The sequence below is a fragment of the Harmonia axyridis genome, chromosome 7, assembly GCF_914767665.1.
Source record: "Harmonia axyridis chromosome 7, icHarAxyr1.1, whole genome shotgun sequence".
Taxonomy (NCBI): Eukaryota; Metazoa; Arthropoda; class Insecta; order Coleoptera; family Coccinellidae; genus Harmonia; species Harmonia axyridis.
This window is the reverse complement of record NC_059507.1, coordinates 975,546-991,364: the sequence shown is the minus strand read 5'-3', so window position 1 is coordinate 991,364 and position 15,819 is coordinate 975,546. Positions and strand designations below refer to the sequence as shown.

The window sequence follows — 15,819 nt, the reverse complement described above, 5'->3', positions numbered from 1 at the left end:
TCTCGAAATATTCTTAACTAAGTATTTGAAAATGAAGTGGTGTTTTCATGGCACTTGTAGTGTTCGACATTTTGAGCTTCAAAACAACCATGACTGTGGCTTCCTTCCTAACTAACTAACGCATGAATATTTCGAGAACTAATGCATAAAATGAAAAAACAATTACTGTGCTGAAATCAGTATAAAAATACCTTTAAATTGAGGTATAACTCACCCCATATTCACTATTCAAAAATTGGGGGTGGGGGTTGTAGCAGCAAGGGTTGAAGCGCTATGCGTCCGTAACCTACATCTTAAGTTGTCCCCCTCGAAACAGAAATCGACCTGTCCGAGCATTTCTATCGAAAAACTTTATTTCGTCTGTAATCTCGTCTGTTTCGTTTTCAAATGGCCACCCTGTATATTCCAGTAAATTACTCTTTATTTCTATTCAGTAATGACGACGTTTCGGCTGTTGTTTGTAGCCATTCTCAAGTCTAAAAAAATTAAGAATGATTTTTTTAGACTTGAGAATGGCTACAAACAATAGCCGAAACGTCGTCATTACTGAATAGAAATAAAGAATAATTTACTGGAATATATTTGGTCACCTACACCCAATAACTCAATATATATTATCATTTTGAAGTTGATATTCTATCACAAAGATCTTGAAGAAGTATTGTCAACTCACCTCTAGGACATCTTGAGCTGTTTGCAGGTACTCTCGTAGCATAGCCTCTTGTACAGACCGCCATTCTAATCTAGGATCTTCTAATTGGGTGGTTTCTACAAAACAAAAAGCTTCGATCAGTTGGATTTAAAGAAATACGTATAGACCAAAATACATTTTATAGAGAATCTTTGTCAATGTTTCGACACAACAGTCCTATTTTGACCCTCGCAAATTCTTAAAATAGTTCAAAATAAAACGAAATGACGACAAAGTACGTCAATGTTGATTTAAAATGATGGATATGTGGATATGTTTCAGAGTTTCAGAAATCTTCTCAATATAAGACGAGACAATTTTTTCGAAATAAAACCAGGAAATCTTTTAGAGGTGGCTCGAAGAATGATTCTCCAGATGACTCGACGAACTCTTCTCAAGATAACGAGAGTTAAAATATCCGAGAAGACTCGAGGCAAACTTGTGGAGATGATGAAATCTTCTCAAGATCCTGGGTTGGATCATTCCAAAAAGTTTCCTCGAAACTTTGACACTGCGAGATCAAAGAAGTATCTGGATGTTAGCAAGAATATGCTGCACCTTTTCACTGGATTTTTTAGAGGGCATTGCCACCTCAGGAAGCACCCCGTGAGATTGAGTCCAGAGGAAAACGACTGGTGCAGATTCTGCTGGGAGGTGTAAGAAACTCCAGATCACCTGGTGATGGAATGCTTCGCCATCTTAAGTGAGGAAGAAACCTTCCTGAAGCCATCCCAGATACTGGAGTCCATTAGAACTCTGGAAGTGGAGGGCGAGCTGTAGACTACGACGACCAATGGCGAGAACAGCTTTGATAGTGGTGTCCAACTACCTGATCTAAGAAGTATCAACAAGGATATTATGCGAATGAGTCTAGTAGAAAACGACGAGTGTAGATTCTTCTGTGAGGAGGAAGAAACTCCAGATCATCTGGTGACGGAATACCTCGTCATCTCTAGCCAACGCAAAAAAATGATTTGGACAAGTGACTTATAGAAGTCAGGAAGTAACCAACTTGATGATGTCCCAGATACTGGAGTTTATTAGAACTCCAGGTTTTATCCTTCTCCTGAAACTCTCTCTTATAGCTAGATTAACCTTCACCACAGAAAGGTTTTAGGCCGATGATAGGAGTTTGTGCTCCTGTTCTGGCAAGTGTGTTAGCCTCCTCTTCATCTAATTCCCGATTGAGCGGGAACCCAGACTTAACAGACTTTGTTTTTCTTGCCTTCATGGTTATTGTTATTGTTTCTATTTTTTGTTATTGGTATTTTCCTTGATTTTATTATTTGGGGGTTCAGTGGAGTTGCTTTAGATAGATTTAGGTATGTATTATTTTTCTGGCAAATAAAGACACTATTATTTTTGTTAGTATAGTTATTTATAATACAAGTGTAGAAGGCATTGATATTCTTCCACGAGTTTAAAATTCAAAAACGAGCCACGAAGTGGCGAGTTTTGGAATGAACGAGTGGTAGAATGAGCCTTCTGTACGAGTATTATACATTATTTTCTCTAATTCATTGCATTTTCATTGAAATTAATGAAATATTTCCATAAATATAATTTAGTGATTTTTGCATTGAAAAATGTTGATTGGCAGAACTGATTTCTTTAAGGCAATTTGATGAATTGACAGATAAAGCCGTAGCGGAAAGTTCGGAGTGCCAACATAGAATAATAAAATATAACCATGAAAACTGTGCGTTTCTGATATATTCTCGCACGATTTTGTTCTACAAGATGTGGAAGAATGAACGGAATAACCACAGAATTAGAGAAAAGAAGTTTCTGCTCGTTTTCTGACAACTGTCTTGGACTCTTCATTTCCTTTAATTACCGAGTGACCGGAAATCCAGGCTAAACAGCTTTTGTTTTTCTTGACTCTTTTGTTGTGCTTCATGGTTATTGTTTCGATTTTTTGTTGTTGGTATTTAATTTTTTAGATTTTAGTGCAGTTGCTTCAGCTAGACTAATGTATTATTTTTCTGGCATATAAAGATACTATTTTTATCAGTAGTGGCAAGAGTTAGCGATCATGGCACATCCACACAACTGCTTCCAATCCAACTCTAATTGTCCACGCATTCTTCACTTACTTTCTTCACCGCGTCCCTCTCGCCACACGCTCTCACAAAACCAGATACACACACACACACAGAAGACCGTGATCGTCGCATAAACAACAATTACATAGAAATGTCGGTTGGCGCCATTCGCTTACCCCGAGGGGCAAAGGCATCATTTGCAACGGAGTCATAACGCGAGAGCTGAATGCCATCACGTACGTTTTGCGGAATCGCCCCCGGGGCGCCAGATACGCGCCGAGCGCAACAATGACGGAAATGATGGATGGGCCGAATTCGATCATTACGTACAAACTCGGCCAATATAAGAAACGAATTGATTACCACCGGGGCTCTCTCTCGTTTCTTGCCCGGGTCCCTGTAGCAAAGGTATACGCCCGGCTTAGAGGCATAAACGGTACCAACGCTAGAGAGGTTGTTTGCGGCGGAAATGGTTTATCTTCTCGAGAGAGGAACGTTTCGATTATGGAAGGGTCTGGACGGTTTCCGATGGAATTGATTTTCTTGGAGAGGAAGTACACTGCAGGTGCTACAGACTGTTCTTGTATGGTCTTGGTTCTAAATGCCTTGGGTATGCGAGAGCGCACCTTCGCTGATTCGAAATCTGTATATTCTTCATGGACCTATCAAACTCTCTCAAAGATTTCCTGTAGAATCTTGCCTCACGAAGAGTTGGCCTCTAGTTATCTTGAGAAGATTTCATCGAGTCATCTCGAAAGTTTGCCTTCAATCATATCCATAAGATCCCTTCGAGTTATCTCTAGAAGTTTGCCTCGAAATGTTTTCTGGAGAAGTTTGCCTAGAGTCATTTCAAGAAGTTTTCTTCAAGTCACTTCTGAAACCTTGCCTCAAGTTGTCTTGAAAAGTTGGCATCTTGTTAGATTAAATTTGAAGGGGATTCCATTGCACTGGGACCTAATGGTTTATGGTACCTCCCAAAAAAGCTATTATCGCTATTAGTCCTCGTAGGCTCGCCCTTCAGATCTAATGAACTCCAGTATCTGGTATGACTTCAAGGAGGATACTTCCCCACTTCAACAAATTTCTTATCTGAAGTATTTTTGGAGTTGGCTAGCAAAGGCGAAACATTCAGTCATCAGGTGATCCGGAGTTCCCTGCTTCTTCAAGAAGAATATGCACTCATCATTTCAGCTAGAAACCTCATTCTCATGAGGTGCTTCCTGAGAATATTAGGCCAATATTGAAAACCATCTAGAATTATCATTCACAAATATTTGTACATGAGAAAGCTGTGTGCAAAATGGGTGCCGCGCGAGCTCACAATCGATCAAAATCAACAACGTGTTAATGATTCTGAGCAGTGTTTGAAGCTGTTTTTGTGAAATAAACCTGAATTTTTGTGTCGATTTATGACAATGGATGAAACATGGCTCCATTATTTCACTCCGGAGTCCAATCGCCAGTCAGCTGAGTGGACTGCACACGATAGACCGATACAAAGCTAGGAAAAATGCAACAGTCAGCTGGCAAGGTTATGGCATCAGTATTCTGCGATGCGCAAGATATAATATTCATTGATTACCTCCAAAAGGGCCAGACCATCAACAGCGATTATTGTATAGCATTATTGGATGGTTTAAAGGATGGAATCATTAAAAAACGGCCCCAATTGTAGAAAAAAAGGTGGTGTTTCATCAAGACAATGCGCCGTGTCACAAATCAATGAACACAATGGCAAAATTGCATGAATTGAGCTTCGAATTGCTTCTGCATCCACCGTATTCGCCCTATCTGGCCCCCAGCGATTTTTTCCTGTTCTCAGACCTCAAAAGAATGCTCGCTGGAAAAAAATTTAGCGTCAATGAAGAGGTAATCGTCGAAACTGGGGCCTATTCTGAAGCGAAAGACAAATCGTACTAGAAAAATGGTATCGAAAAGTTGGAAGATCGCTATAATCGCTGTATCGCCCTCGAAGGCAACTATGTTCAATAATAAAAACGAATTTTGCCAAAAAAAAAAAAGTGTTTTACTATGGTAGACCGGAGACTTTTCAATTGGCCTGTTATTAATATTGTAAGGTGTCAACCTAAAATTTATCAAAAAGCTTCTTCCACGTTAAACAATTATTTCACTTCATGCATCAAACATAGGTATTTAAACATGTACATACCAACTAGCCATAATGGATTCGTCGATAACGAATCTATTACCGATTATTAGATTAGTAGGCTAGGGCGGGGATATATGCGGGTTCAAGGAACGACAATGTACACATTGCACGTCCAATGAAATGTCAACATTCGTTAGCCTCAAATAAGGCCAATACACATTTTGCAACCAGAATTCCTCGTTCGTGAGGTAACATCGTTGGAACCGGAATTTCGACATCTTGCATTCCGAACGATTCGTTATTTTCGAACGAATATTTGCTATCGAATGTACGAAATGTGAGATATTAGCGGAGTCGAAATATCGAAAATCCCAACAGAAAAATCTATATGGAACCGTTCCAACAGAAAATAGTTGTTGAATTGATGACGAAAATCAAGGTTTGTCGATTTCTTGTATTTCTTGGGAATTCTGCATTCCACAAACGACTTTACGCTGTATTTTGTATAATTGAAGGCTTTTACAAGTTCAGAATAACAGGCCAATTGAAAAGTCCCCGGTCTACCATAGTAAAACACATTTTTTTGGCGAAATTCGATTTTATTATTCAACACAGTTGCCATCGAGGGCTATACAGCGATTATAGCGATCTTCCAAATTTTCTATACCATTTTTGTAGTACGATTTGTCTTTCGCTTCAAAATAGGCCTCAGTTTCGGCGATTACTTCTTCATTGGCGCTAAATTTCTTTCCAGCGAGCATTCTTTTGAGCTCTGAGAACAGGAAAAAGTCGCTGGGGGCCAGATCTGGCGAATACGGTGGATGCAAAAGCAATTCGAAGCCCAATTCATTCAATTTCGCCATTGTTTTCATTGATTTTTGACACGGCACATTGCCTTGATGAAACAGCACCTTTTTTCTTCCTATGGGGTGGTTTTTTAACGATTTCATCCTTTAAACTATCCAATAACGCTATATAATAATCGCTGTTGATGGTCTGGCCCTTTTGGAGGTAATCAACGAATATAATACCTTGCGCATCCCAGAATACTGATGCCATATCCTTGCCAGCTGACTGTTGTGTTTTTCCTCGCTTTGGATTCGGTTCATCGTGTGCAGTCCACTCAGCTGACTGTCGATTGGACTCCGAAGTGAAATGATGGAGCCATGTTTAATCCGTTGTCACATATCGACGCAAAAATTCAGGTTTATTGCACTTAAACAGCTTCAAACACTGCTCAGAATCATTAACACTTTGTTGCGTTTGATCGATTGTGAGCTCGCGCGGCACCTATTTTGCACACAGCTGTACAAATATTCGTGAATGATATGATGTACACGTTCAGATGATATCTTCACAATGTTTGCTACCTCGATCAACTTCACTTTACGGTCATTCAAAATTATTTTGTGAACTTTTTCGATTTTTTCGTTGGTGACAGCCTCTTTTGGTCGTCCACTGCGTTCGCCGTCAGCGGTGCTCATTTCACCACGTTTAAACTTAGCATACCTATCAATGCTGGTTGATTTTCCTGGTGCAGACCCCGAAAACTCTTCATCAAGCCAAGATTTCACTTTCAATTGGCCTAATAATCATTCATTGATTTCCCTTTTTTTTTATATCAAAATGAAATCTTTACAGAAAAATTCTGTATACATTTTCATACGATTCCAGGTTTCGAAAGACGAAAAATCCGTTAAACGCTTCAAACTGGCTTAGACAAGAACGTCCACTTCAGGAATTTTGCACGTAATTCAATGTTTATACAGTGGCGCCAGCATTTTTTTAACATCAACAGAAGAACGCCGAGGAATTTTCAATGCAAACATTCGTTAGACTATTGGCTTAGCGCTAATTGATTCGACAGCTTGTGCCAACTAGTCAAATCGTTAATAAATCGATTTTTTTTTCTACTGCCAGTAAATCTGGAAAATGTGGTGTGATAATGAAACTAATCATAATTTTGAGCTGAAAATTTGCGTATTGGAGTTTGAGGCAATGGTCTTTCTCCCTGAAATATTTTCAGATCTCTACAACTTCCGGTTGTACCGGAAACAGACTACTACTTCCTTATTTCAAATGGCACTTCAGTATATTATTATATCATTAGATAGCTTTTTTGACGAAAATTTCGGCAATATGCCATACCTTGGGTAAAAACTCAACGCTTTACGAGTTATAGGGATTCTTATGAAAAAAATTGTGGCGAGGGGGACTCACATTTTTTGGAATTTTTCGGCAGAATAAGCTTTCTTCGAAAAAAAAAATTTTTTTGTTCGATTCTGCAAATACGTAGTATTATAAGACTGTTTGCGGTTTGGAACAAAAATGTACAGGGTGTTCATAAGAAGATCAACTTGGACAACTCAAATTCATCAAAACTCAAGATTTTCAAATTGGGACCCATATTTTTATTATTTCAGTCGATTCTACGTAGAAAAATAGTTGGGTTACTTAAGCAAACCATATACCTAAAATGAATACTTTAAGATTTATCGAGGAAGAACCTTAAATGAGGAAACGACAAATCAATTACACCTTGCCGAGTTGGCCAACGTCCACCCAAACTTTTTTCTAACGGGTGTTTTTTTTTTCGAGGTATATAACTTCAAATTGACATTACTGTTCTAGATGGCGATCGATTCAACAGCTGTCAAGTGATTTATTCTCGGTTTGGTTTGGTAATTCATCATGAATAGACTCACGCCTGAACAACGCTTGCAAATAGTGCAATTTTATTTCGAAAATAATGGTTCTGTGCGGAATACGTATCGCGCACTACGTCCATTTTATTTTGTTTAGCGATGAAGGGCACTTCTGGTTGAATGGCTACGTCAACAAACAAAACTGCCGCATTTGGTGTGAAGCTAATCCTCAAGTGTATGTCGAAACACCGTTACATCCAGAAAAACTGACTGTTTGGTGCGCTTTATGGGCTGGTGGAATCATTGGTCCGTACTTCTTCAAAAACGATGATGGCCAGAACGTTACAGTCAATGGTGATCGGTATAGAGCCATGATTACTAAGTTTTTCATTCCTGAATTGAACAACCATGATGTCCAGGAGCTGTGGTTCCAACAAGACGGCGCAACATGTCACACAGCTCGTGCCACAATCGATTTATTGAAAGACACGTTTGGACTTGGTGACCCCCTAATTTCACGTTTTGAACCTGTGAATTGGCCTCCAAAATCTTGTGATTTAACACCGCTAGACTACTTTCTGTGGGGCTATGTAAAGTCATTGGTCTATGCGGATAAGCCACAAACCCTCGACCATTTGGAAGACAACATTCGCCGTTTTATTGTCGATATACGGCCACAAAAGTTGGAAAAAGTCATCGACAATTGGACGTCCAGATTGGACTACATCCGAGCCAGCCGTGGCGGCCATATGCCAGAAATCATATTTAAAATGTAATGCCACAAGATTATCTTGCGGATAAATAAAATTCATGTCAATCGAATAATCCATCGTTGTTTTATTGCAATTTAAAGTTCTATAGCTCTAAAAAAAAACACCCTTTAGTACTCTCCATACAAAGCATCCTTCTGAGATGAAAACGAACAGAATGGAGTCTCTCTTTTTTAATTTACGTTTCTATAGGTCGCCAGGCTACACACAAACGGCGAAAAGGATAATTTTGTCGAAGCCTAACAGTACCTGGGACACTCTGGCGCCAAGCTATTAAGAAGTTACGCTATTCCGAAACGTCGAACATATTGTACTCATTTGGCGCGGACCGGAATACTTAATGAAAACACGCTATAATTACGTTTTAATCTTCAGATGCCGGATGCTGGGCATTCGCCCGGTAGATGGATCGCAGATGATTACGGGGCGACTGGAATTCTTCCTCGATTTGATTGCAGGTATGAGAGAGATGCGCCCAATTCGGACGTGCCCGACTACCCTAAATGCAACAATGTTGCGGACAATTTGGGTTTTGGAACGATGATCTGTAATTTTCTTCCACCACGACAAGTATAAAGTACCGCACCTGGCGCACAGATGGCACTGCCAGTGTCATAATACTTTTTTCTGATTACTACCAAGTTTAAAAGATGTGATGCAATATTGCTGAATAAAAAATAAAGACTAGATCATCGAGTTGTTAATCTAGTTTGAGGCAATGATTCAAACTAAAGGTTCTTTTATATAAAGTTATAGTACTTATCGGCAATAATACGGCAAATGTTGTCTTCCAAATGGTCAAGGGTTTGTTGCTTATCCGCATAGACCAATGACTTTACATAGCCCCACAGAAAGTAGACTAGCGGTGTTGAATCACAAGACCTTGGAGGCTAATTCACAGGTCCAAGACGTGAAATTAGGCGGTCACCAAATCTATAAATCGATTGTGGCACGAGCTGTGTGACATGTTGCGCCTTGTTGGAACCACAGCTCCTGGACATCATGGTTGTTCAATTCAGGAATGGAAAAGTTAGTAATCATGGCTCTATACCGATCACCATTGACTGTAACGTTCTGGCCATCATCGTTTTTGAAGAAGTACGGACCAATGATTCCACCAGCCCATAAAGCGCACCAAACAGTCATTTTTTCTGGATGTAACGGTGTTTCGACATACACTTGAGGATTAGCTTCACTCCAAATGCGGCAGTTTTGTTTGTTGACGTAGCCATTCAACCAGAAGTGCGCTTCATCGCTAAACAAAATAAAATGGACGTAGTGCGCGATACGTATTCCGCATAGAACCATTATTTTCGAAATAAAATTGCACTATTTGCAAGCGTTGTTCAGGCGTGAGTCTATTCATGATGAATTTCCAAACTAAACTGAGAATAAATCACTTGACAGCTGTCAAATTGGTCGCCATCTTGAACAGTAATGCCACATTGAAGTTATATACCTCGAAAAAAAACACAAGTTGCAAAATCCCTCGTAATGGCTAAAGAACAAAGAACTCCTGTAATTATTTTCGATTTTTTCCCTAAGTAACATCAAACTTATTTCACCAAAACCTGAATAAGATACTGGACAAGGACCACCTTAAAAATCTCCAACCAGTAAATCTACAAGAACGCATCGGTTCAAAACTATTCAGACAAATACACAATCTATCGGTTTTTATCAGCATCTCAAATTACAGCAGACCGCATAAACATCTACTCAAGTGATGATATATTGCAATAACGGCTTCAACTTACGTGTCATGTGGTTTATGTAATATGGTCCTATTTGTTTGTCATACGCTTCTTCCCATCCTAAAGGTAATTCGTTCCCCCTGCAGTCTGCAAACGTTTGTGGCTTTGTGAACCTGCAAAAAAAAATTATGACTCAATCGAAGGTAGCTGATTAATTTTTAGAAGAAAAAAATTCTAGAAAAATCCCAAGTCCAGATCGGGAGCTTTTGGGTGCTCGTTAATTTATTCATACGGCTTGCTTGTCATTGTTGTCGATTAGTTGATCTAAATGAAGATTTCCTATTTTTTTATGATTTTATCCGGCTCGAAGGACCATAAAGATGTTTGTATTTGATCACTTCTTTGCTTGATGTAATTTCACTGAGCACTCGCTAGAGGTGAGAGCATGGTGCGAGTAATCATTGAGTTGAACCACATATGAATTCTTCTTCTTTCTGTGTAAACCTTAACAGTATTCTACAGGGTGTGTCCAAATTGGAGATGCAAAGGAAAATGAGAGATTTCTTGGGTGATTTTAAGAAAAAAAATCCTATAAACATGGGCCAGCAAATGCTTTGTTTTCGATATACAGGGTGTTTCTTGTAGTCCTACTTTTTTGTGATGATTATAACAGTTTATCGAATCTTTATTGATCTTCGCTAAAAATGGGGTAAAAAAACTTGATATTAGTCTATTCATCATAACTTAATATTTGGATCTTTAAAATAATTTGGATTTTCCTGAGGATTACTAGAGAATTGTTTGAAATGTTTTTCTCGAAATCGGAAGCAGATACAACAAAACTACAAAAAGAGCATTACTTGACGTCGAAGACCAGCATGGTAGTGGAAAAGAGAAGGTTGCACAATTGCAGACATTTCTTGATCAAGATTCGTGCCAAACGCAACAAGAATTAGCAGGATCTTTGGGAGTGACACAACAAGCCATTTCAAAACGCCTGAAAGTCATTGGAATGATTCAAATACAAGGAAATTGGGTGCCGTACGAGTTGAAGCCGAGATATGTTGAACGGCGTTTATTTGCTTATGAACAGCTGCTTGCAAGACAAAGACGGAAGAGATATCTGCATCGCATTGTTACTGAAGACGAGAAATGGGTTCATTACGATAATCCCAAGTGCAGAAAATCATGGGGATATCTCGGCCATGCTTCCACGTCGACGGCCAAACCGAATATTCACGGTTCCAAAGTCATGATCAGTATTGGGTGGGACCAGCTCGGCGTAGTGTATTATGAGTTGTTAAAACCGACTGAAACAATCACAGTCGATCGTTATCAAACGCAATTAATCCGTTTGAGCCGAGCATTGAAAGACAAACGGCCGTAATACAACGAGAGATATGATAAAGTGGTTTTACCAGAGTTTCTTTTTACATTTCTCTGAACTACCAGTGGTCCACCAAAAAAAAAAGTTTTGACGGAAAGAAGTGGTCACAGTTCCAAAAAAAATATCACTCTGTAGATTTGCATTCAAAATTTGCATAACACATGATCAAAACTTCAAATGGGAATATCTGTACCAAAATCAAGTTTAATATCTTGTGAAGGGAAGATGCAATGAGAAAAAAAACCTGATAAAGAATCAAACTTCCACACCCTCTATCTCGACAACAAAACATTAACAGGCCTATGTGTATAGGACTTTTTTTTCGTAAAATTATCCAAGAAATCATAGAAAGCATAAACGGCGCTTCAGGGGGGCCAAAAATTAGATGAGTATCTTGTGAAGTGCAGATGCTATGAGAAAAAACTTGAAAAAAAAAACAAACTTCAACACCCTGTATCTCGAAAACAAAGCGTTTGAGGGCCAATCTTCATAGGACATTTTTTTCATAAAATGATGCAATTAACCTGTCATTTTCGTTTGTACCCCCAATTCAGGAACACAACGTGCCCCTATACAACAACAGCGTGTTCAAATCTCAAAAACCCAATAGAACATCCTTTCTGAATCAACTCCCGAGGTCGATATTCTCTCTTTACCAGAGGAGGAAACCTGTTATGAAACTGGAAGAGAAAAACAACGCGAATTGATAAACGAGGCAGGGTTAAAAATAAACGCAGCATCCTCTACCGATAAAAGTGAAAGAATGTTATCTATGGCAAAAATACGTCCGATCGCCGAGGCGTGTTATCTTTCTCAAATAGATCTTGACGACTAGATAACTCATTGCATCCCATTAATTAATAATTCAATGATAATTTCGAGCTGAAAAACCTGCCTGGAGACGGGAAATATTCTTGCAATTTGTCGTTTCGCCTTATACCGCGCGATTCAGTTCGGCATTCAATCATTCCATCAATTTCAATCAACATAGTTGGCGGGAAACGGGCTGATTCATTTTTTTTCGGAATATGAAATATTGCCGTACAGCGATAATACTGCCATATTAGAATTCGTATGTATAAGGAGTGTGAACTGAAAGCACATTCTCTTGCATTTTTTTTTGTTTTCTGTATAGGAAACGCGTTGCATGCTTGTGGATCATTCCAGCTGAATTCCGTTTATGTGCAAGAAAAAACCAGAAAGCTGTTTTTCTGGCTGTTACGCAATGAGAAAACCATTCAGAATTTAACGCTAGAATTTAATATAAGGTTTTCCAATAGGAATTGAGATGGTTATGATGGCAACACTGTATTATTTTTTGACATTTCTTATGTCATTTGGGTTCATTTGGTTATTATTAAATCGTGGACAGATACATGCTTCAGCAACTTTTGAAAATTATCAAATCGTTTTATATCAAAATCAGTGCTAATAAGAAGAATTGATGGACCTGTATTAGGCCAATTGAAAAGTCCCCGGCCTGATGCACAGATGGCGGTGCTAGTATTAAATCCATATGATTTTTAGTTAGTAACAACCTTCAAATGGTACGTGTCAAAATTTGACAGCAGTCCGACCATTAGTTTGTGAGATATCGCGATGTGAGTGTAGCTACTTTTGTTATTTGAGAAAAAAATGGAAAAAAAAACAATTTAGTGTGCTAATGGAATATTGCACCAGGAAAATCAATTGATTGGTACGCTAAGTTTAAACGCTGAAATGAGCATCGAAGACGGCGAATGCAGTGGACGACCAAAATAGGTTGTCACCGACGAAAAAATGAAAAAAACTCACAAAATAATTTTGAATGACCGTAAAGTGAAGTAGATCGAGATAGCAGACGTGAAGATATCATCTGAACATGTAGATTATATCATTCACGAATATTTGTACATGAGAAAACTGTGTGCAAAATGGGAGCCACGCGAGCTCACAATCGATCAAAAGCAACAACGTGTTAATGATTCTGAGCAGTGTTTGAAGTTTGAGTGGAATAAACCTGAATTTTTGCGTCGATATGTGACAATGGATGAAACATGGCTCCATCATTTCACTCCGGAGTCCAATCGACAGTCAGTTGAGTGGACTGCACACGATGAACCGAATCCAAAGAGAGGAACAACACAACAGTCAGCTGGCAAGGTTATGGCATCAGTATTCTGGGATGCACAAGGTATAATATTCATTGATCACCTCCAAAAGGTCCAGACCATCAACAGCGATTATTATATAGCGTTATTGGATCCTTTAAAGGACGAAATCGTTAAAAAACGCCATTTGAAGAAAAATAAGGTGCTGTTTCACCAAGACAATGCCTCGTCTCAAAAATCAATGAAAACAATGGCAAAATTGCATGAAGTGGGCTTCGAATTGTTTCTGCATCCACCGTACTCGCCAGATTTGGCCCCCAGCGACTTTTTCCCGTTCTCAGACTTCAAAAGAATGTTCGCTGGAAAGAAATTTAGCGCCAATGAAGAAGTAATCGCCGAAACTGAGGTCCATTTTGAAGCGAAAGACAAATCGTACTACAAAAATGTTATAGAAAAGTTGTAAGATCTCTATAATCGCTGTATCGCCCTCGAAGGCAACTATGTTGAATAATAAAATCTAATTTTGACAAAAAAATGTGTTTTACTATGGAAGACCGGGGACCCCGCCAAAACCTTAGGACCCGGCAACCCCGCAAATCGACGACGAAATTGAAAATTTATAGCGTGTTTGAAGGATAAAATCCTAAAATACGGTCCACCACAATCTGCTACCGTACAGAATCCCTACTGAATTTGCTAGGTCAACGGCAAAATACGAAAGGTATTATGTGTACTAGGCGTTCGCGATTTCGCTTCCATCGGATCAGATGTAAAAAGGCGCCTAATGTTTTTCACACCGCTAATACAGTGGAATGATGCTAGACCGACAGAGACGGCAAGACACGGTCGAAAGAAATGCAGCCACGATAGGAATGCGGTGACGGTCAGCCTTCTCTACTACAGACAGCTATCATGATCAACTGGTGCACGGGGCTGTCATAACTTGACAAAGGCGTCGTTGCCAGATGCGATAGAACGGTGGTAGAATTCATTATATTGTTACTTTTTTATTACGTTGCTTTGAATCCTTACCAGGAATTCTTTTTGGTCAAACAATCGGTTATAGTCTGAAACGTTGTAACAATTGGAAAGTTCTCGGTCTACCATAGTAAAACACATTTTTTGGCAAAATTCGATTTTATTATTCAACATAGTTGCCTTCGAGGGCGATACAGCGATCTTCCAACTTTTCGATACCATTTTTCTAGTACGATTTGTCTTTCGCTTCAAAATAGGACTCAGTTTCGGCAATTACTTCTTCATTGGCGCTAAATTTCTTTTCAGCGAGCATTCATTTGAGGTCTGAGAACAGGAAAAAGTCGCCGGGGGGCAGATCTGGCGAATACGGTGGATGTAGATGCAATTCGAAGCTCAATTCATGCAATTTTGTCATTGTTTTCATTGATTCGTGACACGGCGCATTGTCTTGATGAAACAGCACCTTTTTTTCTTCAAATGGGGCCGTTTTTTTAACGATTTCATCCATTAAACGATCCAATAACGCTATATAATAATCGCTGTTGATGGTCTGGCCCTTTTGGATGTAATCATTGAATATTATACCTTGCGCATACCAGAATACTAATGCCATAACCTTGCCAGCTGACTGTTGTGTTTTTCCTTGCTTTGTATTTGGTTCATCGTGTGCAGTCCACTCAGCTGACTGGCGATTGGACTCCGGAGTGAAATGATGGAGCCATGTTTCATCCATTATCACATATCGACGCAAATTTCAGGTTTATTGCACTCAAACAGCTTTAAACACTGCTCAGAATCATTAACACGTTGTTGCTTTTGATCGATTGTGAGCTCGCGCGGCATCCATTTTGCACACAGCTTTCTCATGTACAAATATTCGTGAATGATATAATCTACATGTTCAGATGATATCTTCGATCAACTTCACTTTAGCGTCATTCAAAATTATTTTGTGAACTTTTTTGATTTTTTCGTCGGTGACAGCCTCCTTTGGGCGTCCACTGCGTTCGCCGTCCTCGGTGCTCATTTCACTACGTTTAAACTTAGCATGCCAATCAATAATGGTTGATTTCCTTGGTGCAGACCCTGAAAACTCTTCATCAAGCCAAGATTCTGCTTCAACTGTATTTATTCCCTCCAAAAAGCAATATTTTATCAGCACACAAAATTCTTTTTTCAAATAACAAAAGTAGCTACACTCACACCGCAATATCTGACAAACTAATGGTCGGACTGCTGTCAAATTTTGACACGTATCCTTCGAAGGTTGGTACTAACTAAAAATCATACGGATTTAATACAAGCACCACCATCTTTGCATCAAACCGTGGACTTAGCCTAATATGCTCTTGTATCATACGTTGAAATGTATGATGCCCCGTTCACATTTCCTCTTCCAACACTGAGAT

The 15,819-nt window shown here is 39.1% G+C and overlaps 1 protein-coding gene across 1 annotated transcript in view; it reads right to left on the bottom strand.

The window, feature by feature from the left end:
* LOC123683869 (protein kibra) overlaps positions 1 to 15,819 on the bottom strand; it is a 62,423-nt gene that overhangs the window by 30,805 nt on the left and 15,799 nt on the right. The window contains exons 2-3 of the mRNA XM_045622832.1: positions 10,019 to 10,128; positions 674 to 768 (exon numbers count right to left, since the gene is read on the bottom strand). Of these exons, the coding sequence (XP_045478788.1) occupies positions 674 to 768; positions 10,019 to 10,128 (205 nt within the window). The remainder of the gene's footprint in view (positions 1 to 673; positions 769 to 10,018; positions 10,129 to 15,819) is intronic.